Source organism: Solanum dulcamara, chromosome 5 (genome assembly GCF_947179165.1).
Source record: "Solanum dulcamara chromosome 5, daSolDulc1.2, whole genome shotgun sequence".
NCBI lineage: Eukaryota > Viridiplantae > Streptophyta > Magnoliopsida > Solanales > Solanaceae > Solanum > Solanum dulcamara.
Genome location: NC_077241.1, coordinates 77,231,019 through 77,250,731, shown reverse-complemented (window position 1 = coordinate 77,250,731; position 19,713 = coordinate 77,231,019). Strand labels below are relative to the sequence as shown.

General features: G+C 38.0%; 1 protein-coding gene across 2 annotated transcripts; it reads left to right on the top strand.

Moving 5' to 3' along the window:
• The first annotated feature begins 634 nt into the window (after positions 1 to 634).
• Positions 635 to 19,713, top strand: LOC129890012 (uncharacterized). Of its 2 annotated transcripts, XM_055965501.1 has the most exons (17): positions 635 to 784; positions 2,137 to 2,370; positions 2,459 to 2,560; positions 4,023 to 4,127; positions 4,779 to 4,898; positions 5,107 to 5,235; positions 5,381 to 5,512; positions 5,596 to 5,691; positions 7,452 to 7,589; positions 9,619 to 9,700; positions 9,896 to 10,500; positions 10,699 to 10,836; positions 13,418 to 13,499; positions 13,688 to 15,414; positions 15,714 to 15,851; positions 17,216 to 17,297; positions 17,478 to 19,713. In XM_055965501.1, exons 1-17 carry the CDS (start codon positions 704 to 706, stop codon positions 19,166 to 19,168), a joined length of 5,682 nt encoding a protein of 1,893 aa, XP_055821476.1. In that variant the 5' UTR covers positions 635 to 703; the 3' UTR covers positions 19,169 to 19,713. The 2 variants fall into 2 exon arrangements, with proteins under 2 accessions (XP_055821476.1, XP_055821477.1); XM_055965502.1 differs by lacking the exons at positions 635 to 784; positions 2,137 to 2,370; positions 2,459 to 2,560; ... (3 more) ...; positions 5,381 to 5,512; positions 5,596 to 5,691 and adding an exon at positions 6,955 to 6,978.

Below are 19,713 nucleotides of genomic sequence, written 5' to 3'. Positions count from 1 at the left end.
TTAATTAACAAGGAAATAAAGCTTATTTGTCGACTAATAATAGTGTTTCAAATAAGAGTAAATTAAAAACTTTTTAAATTTGAGTTATCATCTAATAGTATATTTTTTCATTATTCTTTTCTTGTTTAACAAACACACCATAAGAAATTAAACAAATTATTTGTGACAAATCATAACTTAAAGGTTGGTAGGAAAACTCAATAAACGAAATTTAATTTGCAACTTTTGTGGTTGATAGCGATTTGGCGACAAAATCATCTAATCGAAATTTTATTAACAAATTTCAACTTTAAAATTATTAGAAACAAAAAATTAGAGAAAACAATTTGTAACAGGTAATAAAAACAAATTCTAACTTTCATTTACTTGTTAGCGATGAAAGTTTCCCTAACTAGACAAGGTATAAAATACATACCTAAATAATTTTAAATTTCCATTAATATCAGTGAAAAAATTTTAAACTAAAGAATATTGGATTAAAATTTGTATTGATGATTTTTTAAAAAAAGTTTATATATAAAAATATTTTTTATTTAGTAAATTTAGAGAAAACATTTTTGCCACGTGTTTCTCCACTCGCAATTTCCTAACAAAACCTTTCCATATTATAATCTTTTCACAAAGAGCTAATTGACCCTCACACTCGACAAAATCCGTCAGCTCAAGTGTGCCGTTTCAGCTGAAATCGTCAGATTCCGGCGATATGGCCGTCGGAGATTCGACGAATTGGCCTCCTCCGGGATGGACTGAGGATGTAAAAGTATCAAACGGAAGGAAAATCAAGGTAGAAATTGGACTTATTTAGCTAAATTTTACTCATCATTTCTTCCAGTTTGATGAATCTTTAAAGTACGCAATCAGTCGGTTTTGTGGTTAAATACGAACAGTTCTATTAAAAAAATTAGGATATTGTTGCTGTTATTGTGTTTTTTTGGGGGATATTGTGTTCAAATCCAAATGGGTTTGCGGTAATTTTTAACGGGGTTATCCAAAATTCGGATATTATTGTTTGGGAATCGACCGATATGCTGGGCCAGATTTTTAGCTCAATTTCCCTGTCATTTCTTCGAATTCGATTTAAAGTTCGTTCATTTTGAGGAAAGGTTAAGGAATTTCGATTTAAAGTTGATAATAAGACAATACTGTAGGTAAATCCAGATGGGTAGATGGTGCTTTTTGATGGGGTTATTCAAACTTGGGATATCAGTTTTGTAAATGTTGTTTTTGGGTGGGATCAACTTGGCAAACCACTTGCATGTAGAGTCTTGATATTACCCTTTTTTATTGAGTGGTTTATCACTTGTGTAACTTGAGTCTGTATTGCAAATGCATAGTTTATGTCAATTTTCCGCTTTCTAACTTTTTGTGTTGCAGCTTGAGGTGCCCATGTGTTATAAGTTATCGGTCTTTGATTTTTTTATTTGTTTTTATTTGCACCGGGTGTCCGAGCCTCTTAGAGCCCCAACTAATCCCGAGGGTGCACAGGCCCTCGACAAGGATTTTCCCGCAAGTGCACCACGGTTAATTCAGGTTCTACCCAATTCGATGGCCCTCGGAAATTGTTTGCACCCAGTGGGTTTCGAACTTGAGACCTTGAAAGGGAGAAAATCCAAGGCTCAAGTCAATTGCAACCAGGCCAACCCCTGAGCGGTGTTATCAATTTTTTTATTTTATTTGAAAATTATCTGGATGTTACATATATTTTATTAGTCCAACATGTGTATCTGGCTAAATGCTAAAAACATTGCATCAACTTGTTGACTCAATTTGTAAGAATGATGGATCAAGCATAATGTTATTTCCTTTAGGAATTAAAACTTTCCTCGGTCTTTGAATTCTTTCTCAATGTGTTTCATAAAGAACTTCTCTTTGGAGTACTTCATGTAATTGTGTTCCTGTCTTGTCTTGTCTAGTCTAATGGTGATGTGCGCAGTGATGTTGTAACATTAGAATATTAACAATAAGACCAACGTTCCCAGTGATTCACTCCACAAGTGGGGAGTTGTAACATTAGAATCTGCACTATAAAAGATGTGGAATAGAGAATCGACCACTGTTAAATGATGCCATGTTAGAAAGCATAGTCTTTCTGCTAATATGGCTTGCATCACAAATTGTTTTCATTTCCCTTTTCAGTACTATACAAATGGGGAGACTGGGAAAAAGTTTTATTCCAAGAAGGAAGTCACTCGGTACTTGAACACAAAAGATACTTGCAATGATGTAACTCAAGCAATGAGTTATCAAGGTAAGAGCTGCTCTGAGAACAATGTTAGTCATATGAGTAATCAAGATGAGAGCTTATCCAAGGACAATGTTAGTCAAATGGATAATCAAGATAAGAGTTGCTCTGAGAACAATGTTAGTCAGGTGAGCTTTGAGGGTAAAGCAACTCTTATGTTCTACTTTTTTGCTATGTGGTTCTTAGCTTCTAAGGTCTGTCTCATGTTGTTGTCAGACTGTTGGGGCACCAAATAATTCTCATGAATGGTTACCTCCAGGGTGGATAGTTGAATTGAAGACTCGTAAGTCTGGCTCACATACTGGTACAACTTACAAGGTATGCAAATGGAAATATACTGACCTCTGAAATGCTTGTGGCAATGATTTGTTATAATATGCATCTCTTATTTTGACTTTTAGTGTGACCTTTGAGAAGATCAGCATTGTGTCAATTTTGATGATGTATCAGCATGTCTTTTTGCAAGATTTCATGCTTAAAGTAAACAGATAACTGTGTTCTTAAATTCCATGTAGATGACGAAATCTGTGGCCTAGTATTTGTTAGTTGAGGTAATGATGAGCATGCAGATTCTAGGCAATATCTATTTCTGCTGAATAATTTTTTAAGGTCAAAAGTCTTCCATTAAGGGGTTGAGTGGTGCACGGACTAGTTATATAAGGTTTATAATATAGGGAAAAGATCCAAATTTACCCCTCTACTATACAAAATATCTTAATTGTACTCTGGTTATACTTTGGGCAATTCATACCTTTACCGCTAACAACATGTCTTGTTTTTGCTCTTGATTTTAAGGACCCTCCAGCATGGGACGGGTGAATTCCACATGTCAAAATACTTTTGAAAATGGTCAAGTTTACTCTCTGCTTTTGACTTGGGTTAGAATTACCCTTCATTATTCTTTAGATTAGAGCTCCTCCGTAACCCTTCGTTATTCTTTAGATTGGAGCTCCTCCGTTAGGGTCAAGGGAAAACATAAGGATTTCATCATCAAAATAAAAAATGAGGATTTGCTAACAATGGGGTAAATGGCCATTGGCCCCAAACATAAAGGAGGGTAAAATACCCTGTGAGCTTCATAAAAGATGGTATCCCTCTGTCCCAATTCATGTGACACCCTTTCCTTCTTAAATGATTTATAGCTTAACTTTAAAATTTTCATTTTATCCTTAATTAAATGATTTATAGACATAAATGATCCTTTTTTTTTCAAGAAAAATGTCTAAGGTTTGTTTTAGACCACAAATTTTGAAAGTCTTCATATTTTATTAAACTTTGTGCCAAGCGGTGCCATATAAATTGGGACAGAGGAAGTAGTATTTTAGAATGTTGTTCATAGTAATATAGTGTGTTTCAGCAAAATCAAATTTGGTCCTATATATGTATGAAAACCTCAGACTAGTTCAATCATCTGGCCAACTCCTGAAACAGTGGTCTTCTGCATCTTGGCAGGGTTTGGTAATTAGGGGATTACTACAGAGAAAACTCACATTGAAGAAGCTTCATGATTTAACTTCAATTATACAAATTTTGAGTTCTTTTTGTCATAGGAACTTCAACCAAGTATTCCTAAGAAACTTCTTTAGGGGCTTCTGGTAGCCGGCTGTAGTCTGCTTTTCCGTGTAAAAGTTTTTTTGTCTAAGCAGCAGTGGTCCTAGTTCGGGACTTCTCAGAAAGAACCATGGCCTTTAGAGCAGGAGTGGTGCTACTTTGCAGATAAAATGCTCGAAGCATACCTCATCTTTAATTTACATTCTTATTTCTTTTGCTGTTCTTTCAGGTTTACATTGATCCATCAACTGGAAACAAATTTTATTCAAAGCCTGAAGTATCTAAATATCTCAAAACTATGAAGCAGAACAACATCATGGGAGAAGGACAGATAGTAGGTTTTCTCCCTTTTAACTTTCTCACCATGATATTATCTGTTTATTATTTTTCTCTATCTTTTTTGGAGAAGTCATACGAAGCCACTTATTAAAGATGGTGCAGTCAAAATAAAAATAAAGAAAAGGAAGTACTTTGGATGAGATTTGATCTCCTTATTGGTATCTTGATCTGTGTAATTCTAATAATGAATACTCTGTTTCTTAGGATCTTTAAGAAAAAAAGTTTCTTGTATTTATTTTGGCAGTGGCCCACAGGAAATGACAAAAGTACTAAAAAGGGTTGCACCATGCATTTGTAACTAGTTGGAAATGAAAAAAATTATCTTTGGGCAGCCTGACTCATATTTTGGACATTCCTTATAGGAAAGAGTACTAGAGTAGGTAAAAGTTTGATGGAGGAAGCAAGTTCCAGAAAAGAATTTGATAGTAGCTTTTGTAGCCTTGGGTTATTACATATTTTCCACATTCCTTATAGAAGAGAATTTGAAATGCCTTACTTGAGCCGAGGGTCTATCCAAAACAACCTCTCTACCTGCACAAGGCCCCACTCGTGGGGCTAGACCTCTCTACCTACCCTGGGTATTTTTGTTGTTGTTGTTGTTGGGTTATTACAGCATCCTTCATGTGTAATTATGTTTTTGTGTCAGCATGGAAATGGTGAAGTATCCTCTTCAAATCAGAAAAGATCTGAGGATTCCAAAAATATCAGGGGTGGGGGCCAGAGTCGTATATCCAAAAGGCAGAAATCTGACACCAACCAGGCCTCGGTAAAGACTATTTGTTCTATAATGTACTTATGATTACTGCTTCCAGATTTCCTTATCAAAAAACGACACTTCTTACAGATTTGATTGTTAGCTGTCACCATGGGTTACCGATTTCTCTAGTAACATACAAGTGGCAGTTGAAAGCAATTTACTGGGTGTAGCATTCAAGAACTGCAACTTATTCTCGTCATATTATGTTTTTTCTCAGCCTGGCATTGAGGAGGGATCATTTTCCAAGAAGAAAGCATTTCAGGATTTTGAAGAAGCTGGGGAACAGAGTTGCATAGCCAAAAGGAAGAAATCTGGCATTAACAGGACTACAAAGATTTCTCCTTCTGTAATATACTCAATATACCTCTGGAAAGATTTGACTATTTAATTCACTATGGTTTTGCTGATTCTCTAGTAATATCTAAGTTGCTGTTTGAAACCATTCAATGGGTGTAGCCTTGTATTCTCATGTAATAATGTTCTTGTTTCAGCATGGTGCTGGAGAGGACTTCATTTTAAATAAGAAAACATCTCTGGGTTCCAAAGGAAACGGGGCTCAAAGTCCCCAATCCAAAAGACAGAAACCTGGCAGTGACTGTCCGTCTGCAAAGAGTGTTTCTCCTGTAATACCTCAGATGCTTCTGATTGATATGATCTATAGCTGTTCTATGCTCTATGGGTTGCTAATTTTTGTAGTAACATTTAGGTTGCAGTTGACTGCGATTCAGCAGATGAATTGCCCCCTGGCTGGAAAAAAGAAGTCATAAGTAGACAAAATGATCGTGGAACAAGGAAAGACCCGGTATTTCTCTTTTATCCTCATCCCCCCCCCCCCCTCTCACTATCTATATATGTGTGTGTATATAGGATTTTGCTAACCTACTACATGAATTTAGTACATAGCACCATACCCACTTTTCATTTTCCCAAAATAACCCTTTCATTTTTCGTATTTGGTACTCTCTCTGTCTCAATTGATGTGGTACCGTTTGACTAGGCATAAAGTTTAAGAAAGAAATTAAGACTTGTGAAATTTGTGTGATTATAAATCATTTAATTAAGGGTAAAAGGGGTATTTTAAAATTAAATTGTTTCTAATTATAGAAAGGTTATATTCCTTTTGGGATATACTAAAAAAGGAAAGTGTGTCATATAAAAGAGGGGGGGGGGGGGGGGGGGGAATAGCTACAACAACATGATACTCAGTCTAGTCCCACAAGTGGGGTTTGGGGAAGGTAGTGTGTAGATCTTACCCCTACCTTGGGAGGTAGAGGTAGAGAGACTGTTTTTGGAGAAAGTAATAAATAGTGGACAATTTTGTTTATTTTATTCTAGAGAGGTTAAAGGCTGTCTAGTTCACCATCACCAGAAGCTTGCTTGCCCTTTCCCCCCACTGCATTGCACTCGACAACAACATACCCAGTGTGATCCCATAAGTGAGGTCTGGGGAGGATGAAGTGTACGAGATCTTACCCCCTTACCTTGTGAGAAGTAGAGAGGCTGTTTTCGACAAAGTTTCGGCTCAAGAAAAGCGATTTCAAAAACAGGTTTGACAAATACAGAGGCAAAAGCTACAGCGAAAATATTGTAGAAAGGAAAGTACAGACAAAAGAGGAATCACTCGACTGCCTATTAACTCTCTATCCTGATCCTCAACCCCCACTGCATTGCACACAGACCCCAGAATCAAAATATGCTGGTCTAGGTTGAGTCTTAAAGACCCTTGTTGAGTAGAAATTATGAACAATATGTCTTGTGAACAATGCGGAGTCGAATTTGTTGATTCTCGGATATGAAGGTATCAAATGGGCTATATCAATCTCGCATGCCCAGTAACCCAATATGTGGTATTTAAAAAATCTTCCTAGTTATATTGCGAATCTTTTAGATAAATCTCTTAAAGAATTAGAAGGCCTAGTATACTGTGATGTGTCATTTGATCGAAATTCTGGTTTTACAGAGTCGGAAGGAGAAACTTCTCAGTCAATCCAATTGGGATGCCTTGGACCTGACTTGCCACAAAGAGTAACATGAAGCTCAGAATTGGGGTGTAGTCAGTACTCCCAAATAAAATGGGAATTGACCTATGGTTCGAGTAATTTTATTTTTTTCATCAATAGGGAAGGGGAAGTTAGAAAGGATTAGTTGAAACCATACAAATTTAGAATATGTGCATCTTTTCATAATAAAGCTAAAGAAATTTGAAATATTGTCTACCAAGGTATTCGTTGTTCATCTTCAACCCCAACAGCCTTTTCCCAATTGAATGTTTTGGGGAGTGGGGTTGAGGGGGATGGGGTGAAGGAGAGAGACTTCAACTTTTTTGGTTAATATGTCAAAACATCCCTTTTTTGATGAGATAGTATGGACATTTTGGGTAAATTAAAGTGGGTTGCTGCTAACCTTTGCACAACCCATATTGTATATACACGTATAATCTGTTTAAGGGGACTTCTATTTTGCACCTTTATGCAGTATTTTAGTATGCATGAGAAAGGGTGATATGGAAACAGTAGATATATATTCAAAGTTGAGAATTTTATGTTGACTTGGTCATTGCAGCTTTACACGGATCCAGTACATGGATATAAATTTCGCTCCAAAAAGGAAGTTTTCCGCTATCTACAAACTGGAGATGCTAGTAGGTGTGCTAGAAGACCTGTGAAAAGGAATGTAGCTTCAACTACAAAGGATGATTCTGTAAGTCTACATCTTTCTGGATCCCCCCTCCCTCTACCCATCACCGCTGTTATTTGGACTTGTTTGATAGCCCCTTTTTCATGTTACTGTTCAGCTTGCATACAGAACCTTGTTGGTCATATTTGTAATGTAGCCTTCAGTGAGATGCACTAGTCTCTACCCTTTAGTAGGAAAACACATTACATCCTGTAAGAGTAGTGTATTTGGTGCCTTCTGTAACATTTTTTGTGCATTGGAGGTACTGAAAAAGCTCTTCTAAAGCAGGGCAGGCTCATTGAAGTTGTCAAATTTTAGTCGCACTTGAAAAATCCGAGTTTAAAGAGAATAAAATTCACATCTTACCATGCAAATGGGAAGATGTGTAGACAACGAGGCATTTGGCTAAGCTTGTAAGCTAGTCAAACTATCTTGTAAGCACCTTTTGGCTCATTTATGCATTTGATAGCAATCAAAGTGTTTATAAGCCTTCCAAAATTAGCCAAAAACTGTAAGTTGGTCATTCCCAACTTGTGGCTTTTCTAAGTACTTTTGGTTTGACTAAAATTTTATGATTTATCCTTGATATATTTTCTAATTCTTTAAGTACCTTTTACAAAACAAAGCTCTAACTTACTCTCCACTCTATATTTGTTGTTCGTCCTATTCCTTACAAAAATATATTTTAATTTATGAAATATATTTGAGGTAGAGGGTCTTCCGATAACAACCTCTCAACCTCCTCAAGGTAGGGGTAGTGTCTGCATACACTCTATCCTCCCTAGACCCTGCTTATGGGACTACAATGGGTTTGTTGTTGATTTTTTTGTAAAAATGTTAAAGGATATTTTAGTCGTTTTAACAAAAGAACATCTTATCAACACCTTTTTACCAAACACATTAGCTGTTTATAATCCGTTTCAGTACTTCTATCCAAACACGTTTATTTAAAAAAAATTCTTCAGCACTTAAAAATACTTTCCAACACTTAAAGCTTATCAGCTATCTACAATCGGCTAATGTAAACAAGCTCAATAATTTGCAAGAAATTTAGCTAATAACTGTTTGGTGGATGGCAAAGGAATGGCTCAATACCTTATGATTCTAGATCTGAATCACCATCCAAATGCTATTTATTGTCTTTTTCCTTGTAAGTCCTTTGAATGAGGAGGAATCTTGTCTGATATTGCATATCAAATATAATCATTCAAGTGTAAAATCAAAGTTGAATGGAAGAGGGACATCCAAATGTGTCCAATTTTTTTTTTTTTTTGTGAGCAAAAAGCAGAGACAAATCAACCATCTGTTTTTACATTGTAAAGTGATTAGCCAGCTAAGGAACCTGTTTACTAGTTTCAGAGGCATAAGATTGACTATGCCTGAAAGGGCAGGTCAGGCTCTAGTAAGCTGGAACAATAAAGGGAGTGGTAGCATAGGTAAAAACAGATGGAGAATTGTCCCAGCAGTGATATAGTGGACCATTTGGAAGGAGAGAAATTCAAGATGTTTTGTAAGTTTCAGTAGTCCTTTACATAAGATTAAAATGAACTGCAATATTACTTTATGCTATTGGTGTAGTTCTGAGTATATAGATGATCCTGTAGCAATTGTAGACATTCTAGGATCTTTGTGAGATGAAATAGGACCTGAGATATTTTTTTTTGGGGGTTGCTGAGCCTACTTAGTTGTATGTAGCTCTGTGATGTAAGTTTTTGGGATCCCAGCCTTAGTGCTGAAGATTTATATGCAAAATTTTTACCTTTGTCAAAAAAATATAATCAAAGTTGAATGTCTTTTCACCATATTAGCATTTCGCAGAATGGGTATATTCTTTCTGTCTAACTAGTTGATCTTGAAATTCTTCCTCCTTGTTCTTGACTAGCCTTATTTTGGTTTCATGAAGGACTGTAGTTGGTCTTAATCCTTTGTAGACATAGTTTTTGAAAAAATTGAAGTTTGCAAGCTTAGTTTGCTTATTATCAAGACTAGTGGATGTTGATTTACCCTGAATGGGAGGGATCTCTGATGTTTAGAAATTTGTCTCTTTTGATAGCCCACGACAGATGATGCCAGCTTGAAGAAATTAGGATGCTTTACGACAGGAAGACGGCTTTTTGCCACTGACGAGTCGAAAGGTGATAATCTGTAGTTGGAAATATTGCTCCGTAGTCCTATCTGAGAGAACGTGCATCCTTTATTCAGCGTCTTGTCATCTGTTCTAGTCATTTCAATTCTCTTCATTTTATTTTTCTTCATTAATATGCTTACCTGCTCTCTCTCTAGATGTTGATAATTGTTTCTCAATTGTGAAACTGGGATTACCTATGTAGGGGGAAAAAGTTTTGGTACTTGCTCACCTGCACAGCAAGTTGAGAGTTCGAAGAAACAGCCTGACTGCAGTGTGTCTGATCCTAACGCCATCATCACATCCATTTTAGCTGAGATAAATGAGAATCATTCCTTTGAAAATGTAATTGAAGATGCTGAAATTGAAATTGTAAGTGTTGGTGTTAAACAGCCATCAGCTGTTTCCACCGAGTCAGATCTCCTCCAGGAGAAGCAACTACTAGAAAATGAGCAGGAAAAACATATCTATAAAGCAGCGACACAGCAGTCAAAAAAATCCAGAAATACAGAATCACTTAACCTTGGTCGTCGGGTCTCCAAAAGACTTGCAGGTCAAAATCCAGAAGCGGTGGCCAATTTGGATCTTGGTGAACATGCTCTTCCAGCTGTAGTTGATAAATCTGCCTCTCCGAGCCTCTCCGTGAATGGCTGCGGCCAGGAATTGCTCCAGGACTCTAATCCTACACCAGAAACTGGCAACTCTGATCATGCTTCTTTGAATGGAGAATCTTCATTGGACGATTTACCCCCAGGCTGGAAAAAAGAAATCAAAATTACAAAAAAAGCTCATGGGATAAGAAAAGACCCGGTACATACTCTCTCTTCTCGCATGCACATCATCCTATTCCAGCAATCGATTTCACATTATTATGCCGTGGCATGTTAAACATGAGAAAGGCTGTGTTATGTTAGCAGGAGTAGGAGCTGCTTATGTGAAGAATGCTGCATAAGTAGATTTATATTCAAATATTTTAGGGCGGATCTTAAATTGACTTGGTTATTGCAGTTATACATTGATCCAGTGCATGGCTATGTATTTCGCTCCAAGAAGGATGTTTTCCGCTATCTACAAACTGAAGATATCAGTAGTTGTGCTATAAGACCTGTCAAAAGAGATCTAGATGCTACAATGAAGGAAAGTTCGGTAAGTCATCATATTTCTGATACCCCCCACTCCCCCACCACAAAGCACACACACACCCCTCCGTTATTTCTATTTGTTGGATAACTTCTTTTTTCTATGTTACTGTTAAACCTTGTTGGTCATATTAGTATTAGGAATGAAGTTATAGGGGGCAAGGTGGGAGTGGCCTCCGTGGCGGACAAAATGAGGAAAACAAAGCTGAGATGGTTCAGACATGTGAAGAGGAGGTGTACGGGCGTACCAGTAAGAAGGTGTGAGAGATTGACTCTAGCAGGAGTTAGAAGAGGTAGAGAGTGGCCAAAGAAGAACTGGTCAGCTTATTGAAGAGACATGACCCTAGATAGGAAGTTGTGGAGGTCAAGGATTAGGGTAGAAGGTTAGTAGATAGCCGAATGTTGTCTCACTTTAGATGGGAGAGTTAGGGGCTTAGCCCCATCGTGTTGCAGCCTTATTAGTAGTATTTAGTAATCGTGTAGTTTATTATTCTTCAAGGTATTTTACTATCCATCACTTCATTTGCTTTGTATCTTGATATTTTTGCCGCCGTATTTTTCTTGCAATCCTGCTTCGAATATCTTCTCTTTTGAGCCGAGGGTCTGTCAGAAAAAACCTATCTACCCGGCAAAGGTAGGGGTAAGGTCTGCGTACATCTTACCTTTCCTAGACCCCACTTGTGGGACTATACTGGTATATTTTTGTTGTTGTAGTGCCTCTAGTGAGATGAAGTGTTTCCACCCTTTACTAGTAAAACATATTAGAACCAGTAAGAACTCTGTTGAAGTTGGTGGCCTGTTAAACTCTGTTTCAGGTCTGGAGATCAGGAAGAACCTCTCCTAAAATAGGTATGCTTTATTCTGAGACAGTGTAGCTGCATTAGTGGAATACTAAGTCAAAGGAATCAAATAAAAAAACTTTAGTCACCCTACAACTTGTCAAGAGAGGCGATAGTGTAGTTGTAAAGAACCTCCACCTTCAACTAGATTGTGTTCGATTCGTGAAGGGAGCAAAGTGGGGAAGGTAGTTGGACTCCGGGTGTAAGGGGATTTGGGCGTGTTGTAAAGGATAGCTTAAACTTAAAGCATGCTTAAGCCTTGAGGTTTGGTGAGGCCCAGGTTGTGGACTTTGCCTCTCTTATTTGGTGTTTTGGTGTATGCGTCAAGGTGTTAAGGCGTGTGCACCTTCACCGATGGGTTTTGTCTTTTAAGGACAAAACAACATATATATAGCTTAATTATAGTTTTTTTCCATTCTTTTGTCCAAAAAATTATTTTGTGTTTATAATTACATTTTCTTGCATTACATTTCTATTTTATTTTTTCTTCATAGCACTTTTCTCCCCTAAATCCCACACTTGAATTGCGCTTTGCTGTTAAAGCTACCAACAAACATTAGTGCTTTTTTGTGCTCTTCGCTTTGGACTACTTTTTATTTGGGCGGTGGAGTTGCCCTACACTCTCTCTTCCTTTCTGAAGATGCAGATGTTTCCTAAGTTTGAAGAGAATAGCTCCGGATCATATTATCTGAGTTTAAATATGCGGAGACAGAAGTTTACATGATACCATAGCCAACTATGCTGTAGAAGGTTAAAAGGATTGACTCTGCTCCTTCTGTTTCCAGTTTGAACAATGAACATTATCAATGATCTTTTCTTGTAAGTTCTTTTAAATGAGGAAAATAATCATTATAAATTCTAGTTAATGATATAGAAGGTTAAAAAGGAATAGCTCGATAATTATGATTCCCAAATCTGAACCACCATCCGTGGAAATTACCATTGTCATTTCTCTTGTAAGTTTTTAAAATGGGGAAATCTTTATATTTAGTATTTTGCATATAGAATATAACTATTCCAAGTGTAGAATTTAAGTTGAATGTCTTTTCATTGTATTAACATTCCACGGCATGTTTTAACACTAAATATAATAAAATAATCTTGTCTTTTTATGAAGTAGCCTCGTTGATGGAATCAAGAATATGTAAAGCTTACAAAGATATTGATTAAAAAAAGTGTTTTTTGACTCCGTTACATGTAATCCTATTCTTAGGATAAGGAGCTAAGTAAGTCCACAAAATGGTAGGTGTAGGTAGGGGTATCTATAGGAGATAGATTCATCAACTAAATAAACCTAAGACTTCTAGCCATAAGGGAGTGATTTGGAGTTGTTATTCCATCAACACATCTGTGGCTTCTTTCTGTACAAACACACCAAAAAATGCTTGCAGGGATCATTTTCCAGATTTTCCCAATTGATTTACCAACTTTCCCCCCTGCCATACTCCAGCTTGGTAGTTTCCACTTCCTGTCCAGGGTTGAGCCCTGGGATTTGACATTGGACTTAAAAAGCCGAGATCTCCATCATTCATAGGCATACTTAATGTTCTCTGGCATGACCTTGAAATTTCCACACCTTGTTTTTAACTAGTCCTTTAATTGGGAGTGTAATCACAAACTATGTATTTCATTGTTTGTGATGAGTTTCAACTTTGACATGCTTAATTCGTTTTAACTCAGGACTAATGTATGTTGATTTACTTTGAACTAGAGAATTCTCTAACGGTTGAAAATTCTCTCTTTTGGTAGCCCACAACAGTTGACACCAATTCAAAGAAATTAGGGTGCTCTGCAACCGAAAGGCAACCTTTTACTGCTAAGGAATCCAGAGGTGATATTTCTTTAGTTAATATTCCCTTGCATTCTAATTTTTAGAGGTGATATATACTTGACTAAGTGTTGGGGCAATCAACAGCAGTCATTTCAATTCTTTTATTCTAATCTTTCTCCTTGATTTTTGTATTATCAACTCCAATATACATTTATTTCTCCATTCTGAAACTGTGATTGCTGATGTAGGTCGAAAACGTTCAGTTACTTGTTCACTGGAAGTACAAGCCGAGAGTTCCAAGAAACAGCCTGAAAGCGGTACGTCCAATGCAAACGCTAATATTACATCATCTGCAGCTGATATTAATGCAAAGCATTCAATTGAAAATGCTGAAATAAGTCTAGACACAGTGCCAGAAATAAGAGACTCAAGTGCAGACACAAAAGTCGTAGCTGCTGAAAGTGACTCTATTAAAAGGTTATCAGCTGTCTCAACTCCTCTGTCAGATCTACCCACAGAGCAGCAATTACCAGAAACTGAACACAAAAAACATATTAATAAAGAAAAACTGGAGCAGTCAAGAAAATCCAGAACTAAGAAACCACTTACACCTGGTCGGCGGATCTCAAAAAGACTTGTGGGCCACAGCCCAGAACCGGTGGCTGATTTGGATCTAGGTGAACGTGCTTTTCGAGCTGTGGTTAAGAAGTCTGCCTCTTTGGGCATCCCCCTGAATGTCTCTGGTCAGGAATTTTCCCAGAACAAAGATCCTACAGTAGGAACTGGCAATTCTGGTCAGGCTTCTCTGAGCATAGAAGCTTCAGGCGTTGAATTTCCACCAGACTTGGAAAAGGAAATACTTACCCAGAACGAAGATCAGACAGTAGGAACTGGCAATTCTGATCAGGCTTCTCTGAGCATAGAAGCTTCAGGGGATGGATTATCCCCAGGCTTGGAACAGGAAATACTTACCCAGAACGAAGATCAGACAGTAGGAACTGGCAATTCTGATCAGGCTTCTCTGAGCATAGAAGCTTCAGGGGATGGATTATCCCCAGGCTTGGAAAAGGAAATACTTGCCCAGAACAAAGATCCGGCAAAAGGAACTGGCAATTCTGATCAGGCTTCTCTGAGCAGAGAAGCTTCAGGAGCTGAATTATCTCCAGGCTTGGAAAAGGAAATACGTGCCCAGAACAAACCGACAGTAGGAACTGGCAATTCTGATCAGGCTGCTCTGAGCAGAAAAGATTCAGGGGATGAATCATCACCAGGCTTGGAAAAGGAAATGCTTGCCCAGAAAAAAGATCCGACAGTAGGATCTGGCAATTCTGATCAGGCTTCTCTGAGCAGAGAAGCTTCACTAGATGAAATACCACCAGGCTGGGAAAAGGAAGTACTTGGACAGAACAAATATTCTACAGTAGGAACTGGCAATTCTGATCAGGCTTCTTTGAGCAGAAAATTTTCACCAGATGAAATACCCCCAGGCTGGGAGAATGAAATACCCCCAGGATGGAAGTATGAAATACCTGCCCAGAACAAAGATCCTATAGTAGGGACTAGGAATTCTGATCAATCTTCTCTGAGCAGAGTTAATGCTTCACTGGATGAAATACCCCCAGGTTGGGAAAAGGAAGTACTTGCTTACAACAAAGATCCTACAATAAGAACTGGCAATTCTGATCAGGCTTCTCTCAGCAGAGAATTAGCTTCAGCAGATGAATTACCACCCGGGTGGGAAAAAGAAATGCTTACCCGGAACAAATATCCGACAGTAGGAACTGGCAATTCTAATTCACTAGATGATATACCTCCAGGCTGGGAAAAGGAACTACTCGTCCAGAAAAAAACAGTAGGAACCGGCAATTCTTATCAGTCTTTTCCGGGTAAAGAAGCTTCAGTGGATCAATTACCACCAGGCTGGAAAACGGAATTCAGAATGAGAAAAAATGCTCGTGGGATAAAAAAGGACCCGGTATTCTCTTTCTTCCTCAGCATTTCTGTCTTCTCTCCCCCCCCCCCCCCCCCCCCCCTGTGCACTTCTCTCTCCCACTCTTTCTCATGCACATCTTCCTATTCAAGCAGAGTCTATTTTACACATACTAATTCATAAATTAAAAAAAAAAGTCTGTTTTACACCATTGTGCAGTTGTGGGATATATGTATGAGAAAGGGTGCTTCTGGAGTAGGGTTATATAGCTGCTTATGTGGCAGACATGAAATGCTGCATTAGTATTTTGCAGTGAGAATTTTAAGTTAACTTGGTCATTGCAGTTTTACATGGATCCAGTGCATGGATATGTATTTCGTTCCAAAAAGGATGTTATGCGCTATCTGCAAACTGGAGACATCAGAAGTTGTGCTGTGAAACCTACCAAAAGGAATCCAGATTCAGCAATGAAGGATAATTCTGTAAGTCAGCACCTTCTGGATCCCCCACCTGTGTTCCCCGTCAAATCTATCTGTGCTATATGTTTGATAACTCCTGTTCTCCATGTTACTGCTTTTAAGCTTCCGTATAGATCTTGTTGGCGTATTTGTATGAACCTCTTACTAGGAAGATATATTCGATCCTGTAAGAACAGTGGTAAATTGCCTTTGATTATCACATTACTTTGCTATTGCTATTGCTATTGTTCTTGTCTTGTAAAGTTTGCATCGCTTTTTTGTCATTATGCTATATATATTGTTTGATTTTCTCTCTTACTTGAGACTGTGACTTTTGAGCTGAGGGTCTTTCGGAAACAACCTCTCTATCTCCATGAGGTAGTGGTAAGGTCTGCGTACATCTTACCCTCCCCAGACCCCACTTGTGGGATTTCACTAGCTATGTTGTTGTTGTAAGAACAGTGGTAAATTTGGTGTCTCCTGTTAATTTTTTTTTATGTATTCGAGGTGTTGAAGCACCTCTTCTTAAACAGGCTTGCTTGGTCTGAGACTGAATCTTTCTTCCCCATAAAGGAAATAGGGTAATTCGTTGGTATACCATATGTATATGTATTTTAGAACTCCTTCTAGCAACTGCTTTAGAGAATACTCACAGAGAAGATAAATTGGAAAGCAATGACCTTGTCCAAGTTCAAAGAGAATAATGACGAGCAATGACCTTGTCCAAGTTCAAAGAGAATAATTCCACGTCATTCTATTTTAATTGGAATATGTGGGGAGAATAGCTTATACGAAACTACAGGTAAAGACGATGTCATAGAAGGGTAAGAGGAATGACTCAGTACCTTATACTTCTCAGATCTGGACCACCATTCTGAGCTTTATCGCTGTTCTCATAAGTTTGTTAAATGAGGAATGTCTTTATAAACTATATAGCTGCAAAACGATGCTATAGAAAGTTAGAAGAATGACTCAATACCTTAGTGATTTCTAGATTTCAACCACCATTTCAAGCATTATATAAGCTTTTTTTTCCTTGCGAGTTCTTAAACGAGGAGGAAAATCTTTATGTCTAGCGTTTTGCAGATACAAATATAATCATTCGTGTGGAAAATTTAAGTAGATTGTCCATTCATTAAATCAACACTTCGCAGCATGTCTTTACTTTCTGTTTCTATCTGACAAAATAATCTGGGAATTCCTTCACTTTATTCTTGATTAACCCTTATTTGGTTCAGTGGAGGACTGTTACGAATCCTTTATGCATTTCACTGTTCATGACAAGATTTGAATTCGTCAAGCTCATTTTTAATTTCTCAATACAAGTGTGTTGATTATCTTGAAAGGGAGGAATTTTCTGATGGTTGAAAGCTTCTTTCTTTTGATAGCCCTCAACACATGACACCAGTTCAAAGAAATTAAGGTGCTCTTTGACCGGAGAACAACTTTCTACCACTGAGGAATCAAAAGGTGATACATTTTAGTTGGGAATTTTGCTCAAACTCCAATTCTGATAGCAGATACAACATTATTCAGTATCGACAGTCGTTTCAATTCCTCCAATTTAGTCTTCTTGTTGATATATGTCCTACCTAATTCTCTACATGTTGATAGTTATTCTCAATTCTGAAACGGGAGTTGCTGATGCAGGTAGTAAGTGTTCTGTTACTTGTTCACTGGCACTACAAGCTGAGAATTCCAATGAACATCCTGGAAGCAGTATGTTTAACCTCAACACCAGTATTTCATCTATTGTAGCTGATATAGCAGAAAAGCATTCATGTGAAAATGTAAATGAAGATGCTCAAAAAAGAGTAGGCGTGGAACCAGAAATAAGAGACTCAGTTGGAGACACAAAAGCTATAGCTGCTCAAAGTGTTGATGTTAGAAGGTCATTAGCTGTTTCCCCCCAGTTGGACTTCCTCCCAGAGCAGCAATTACCAGAAAATGAGAAGGAAAAGCATAGTAATAAAAGGGTGCCAGCGAGGTCGAGAAAATTCAGATATAGTAAGTCATCTACTCCAGTTCGTCGTGTCTCAAAGAGACTTTCAAGCCACAACCCAGAAATGGTGGCTGATTTAGATCTAGGTGAACATGCTCTTCGATCTGTGGTTAACAATTCAGCCTCGTCAGGCCTTCCCCTGAATGTCTCTGGTGGGAAATTGGCCCAGCAAACTGATCTAGCAATTGGTGATTCTGATCAGCCCTCTCTAAGCAGAAAAGCTTCATCACGAGATGATCCATTAAAAGCTGTGAAGTGTCTCTCAGAGGGCCAAGCTTTGAAAGAGCAAAATGATGAGAAAATATTGCAAGATTCTCAGTCAGATGGAATATCTCATGAAAGAGGAAAGGTTCACTTGGAACACCATGCGGTTAAAGAAAGGCCTACAGGAAAGCTGGCAAAAGAAGAACAAGACGGTCAGAATAGATTACTGAACAATTCTCAACCAGCTGAATTAGCATCTGGAAGAAGGGTATTCCCTGTGGAGGACTGGTCTGTTTCAGATAGGTCTACCATAGAACAGTTAAGTGAGAAACGAGATGATGAGAACAAGCAATGGCAATATTCACAACTAGCTGAACCATCATGGAAAAGTGTGGATCTTAATGTGGAAAATCAGCAATGGCAAGATGTACAACTAGCTCCATCACAGAGATGTGTGGATCTTAATGTGGAAAACCAACAATGGCAAGATTCACAACTAGCTCCATCACAGAGAAATGTGGATCTTAATGTAGAAAACCAGCAATGGCAAGATTCACAACTAGCTGAACCATCACACAGAAGTCTGGATCTTAATGTGGCAAACCAGCCTGTTAAAGAAAAGCAAACAGGAGAGCTGGTAACTGAGAATCTAGATGAACAGAACAGAAGATTGCATGCGCAATTAGCTTCTTATCCATTTGGGGACTATTGGTCAGATCCATGCTTGGAATTTGCATTCAAAACCCTTACAGGTGCAATACCAGTAGAAGATACCCTGGCCTTTCAGGGATCTACTCATCAAGAATACAATACTTCCTACACGCAGGCCGATGATGGGTGCTTTGAACTCCCATTATTCAACACTTCCAGCTTTTACATGAATGATGTTCCGAACCACTGTGCTCCATCGGAGGAGAACATCGTCAAGGAGCAACCGCCAATAAATCAAACCTTTTTACCCACTGGAAATAATAGCATACCAGGTTGCAGTAGTGTTGTTTCTCAAAATCCAGGTTTGACCTTTTTGCCCAATGGAACTAATAGCATGCCAGGTTGCAGTAGTGTTGTTTCTCAAAATCCAGGTTTGGATACCCAGGCTACGGACTATCAATCTAAATTTAAATCTCAAAGGTGAATGGGAGTACATAAAGAGAGGGAAGTGTTAGGTGTATCGATGGATCAACTAATAACACGGTGCTGCTCCTGTGAATGCATTTTTGTGCAGCTATATCCTCTGGTTGTAACATTTCCTGATGCGGTTTCTGGAGTTTGGGGTATCTTTAATTTGTTGAAGATTGATCACCGGTGATGCTTGAATTGTCTGGAGGTGACACGTAAATTAGGTTTGTTCGAACCAGATAGCTGGTTGAAATGTCGCTTCAACTTTTTGAATGCTTAGATCCCACGATCCGTTGGAATTTAGACAATCTGTTTCAAAAGGCATTATAGACAATTGTTTGCTATATGTAGTCTGCATAAGGTTGGGTGTCTCTAAGCTTTTATAACACGTAGATGCGTCTCTGTTTTTTTCTCATCTCTATAACTGGATTGTCAAAGCATTACAACTGTTGATGCATCCAAAAATGCTTCTTCAAGCAGGCTACTTATTTATGAAAAGATCAGAAATGTACTCAAAATACTGTATAGTGTTCTGAAACTATGAGAGACCAAAATTCTTTA

Bases quoted from the DNA above. Each gene is read 5' to 3' on its own strand.
- LOC129890012 (XM_055965501.1), top strand. From the start codon at position 704: ATGGCCGTCGGAGATTCGACGAATTGGCCTCCTCCGGGATGGACTGAG. The intron at 2,371-2,458 runs GTGAGCTTTGAG...TGTTGTTGTCAG, and splicing joins CTGAGAACAATGTTAGTCAG to ACTGTTGGGGCACCAAATAA. The intron at 4,899-5,106 runs GTAAAGACTATT...GTTTTTTCTCAG, and splicing joins CTGACACCAACCAGGCCTCG to CCTGGCATTGAGGAGGGATC.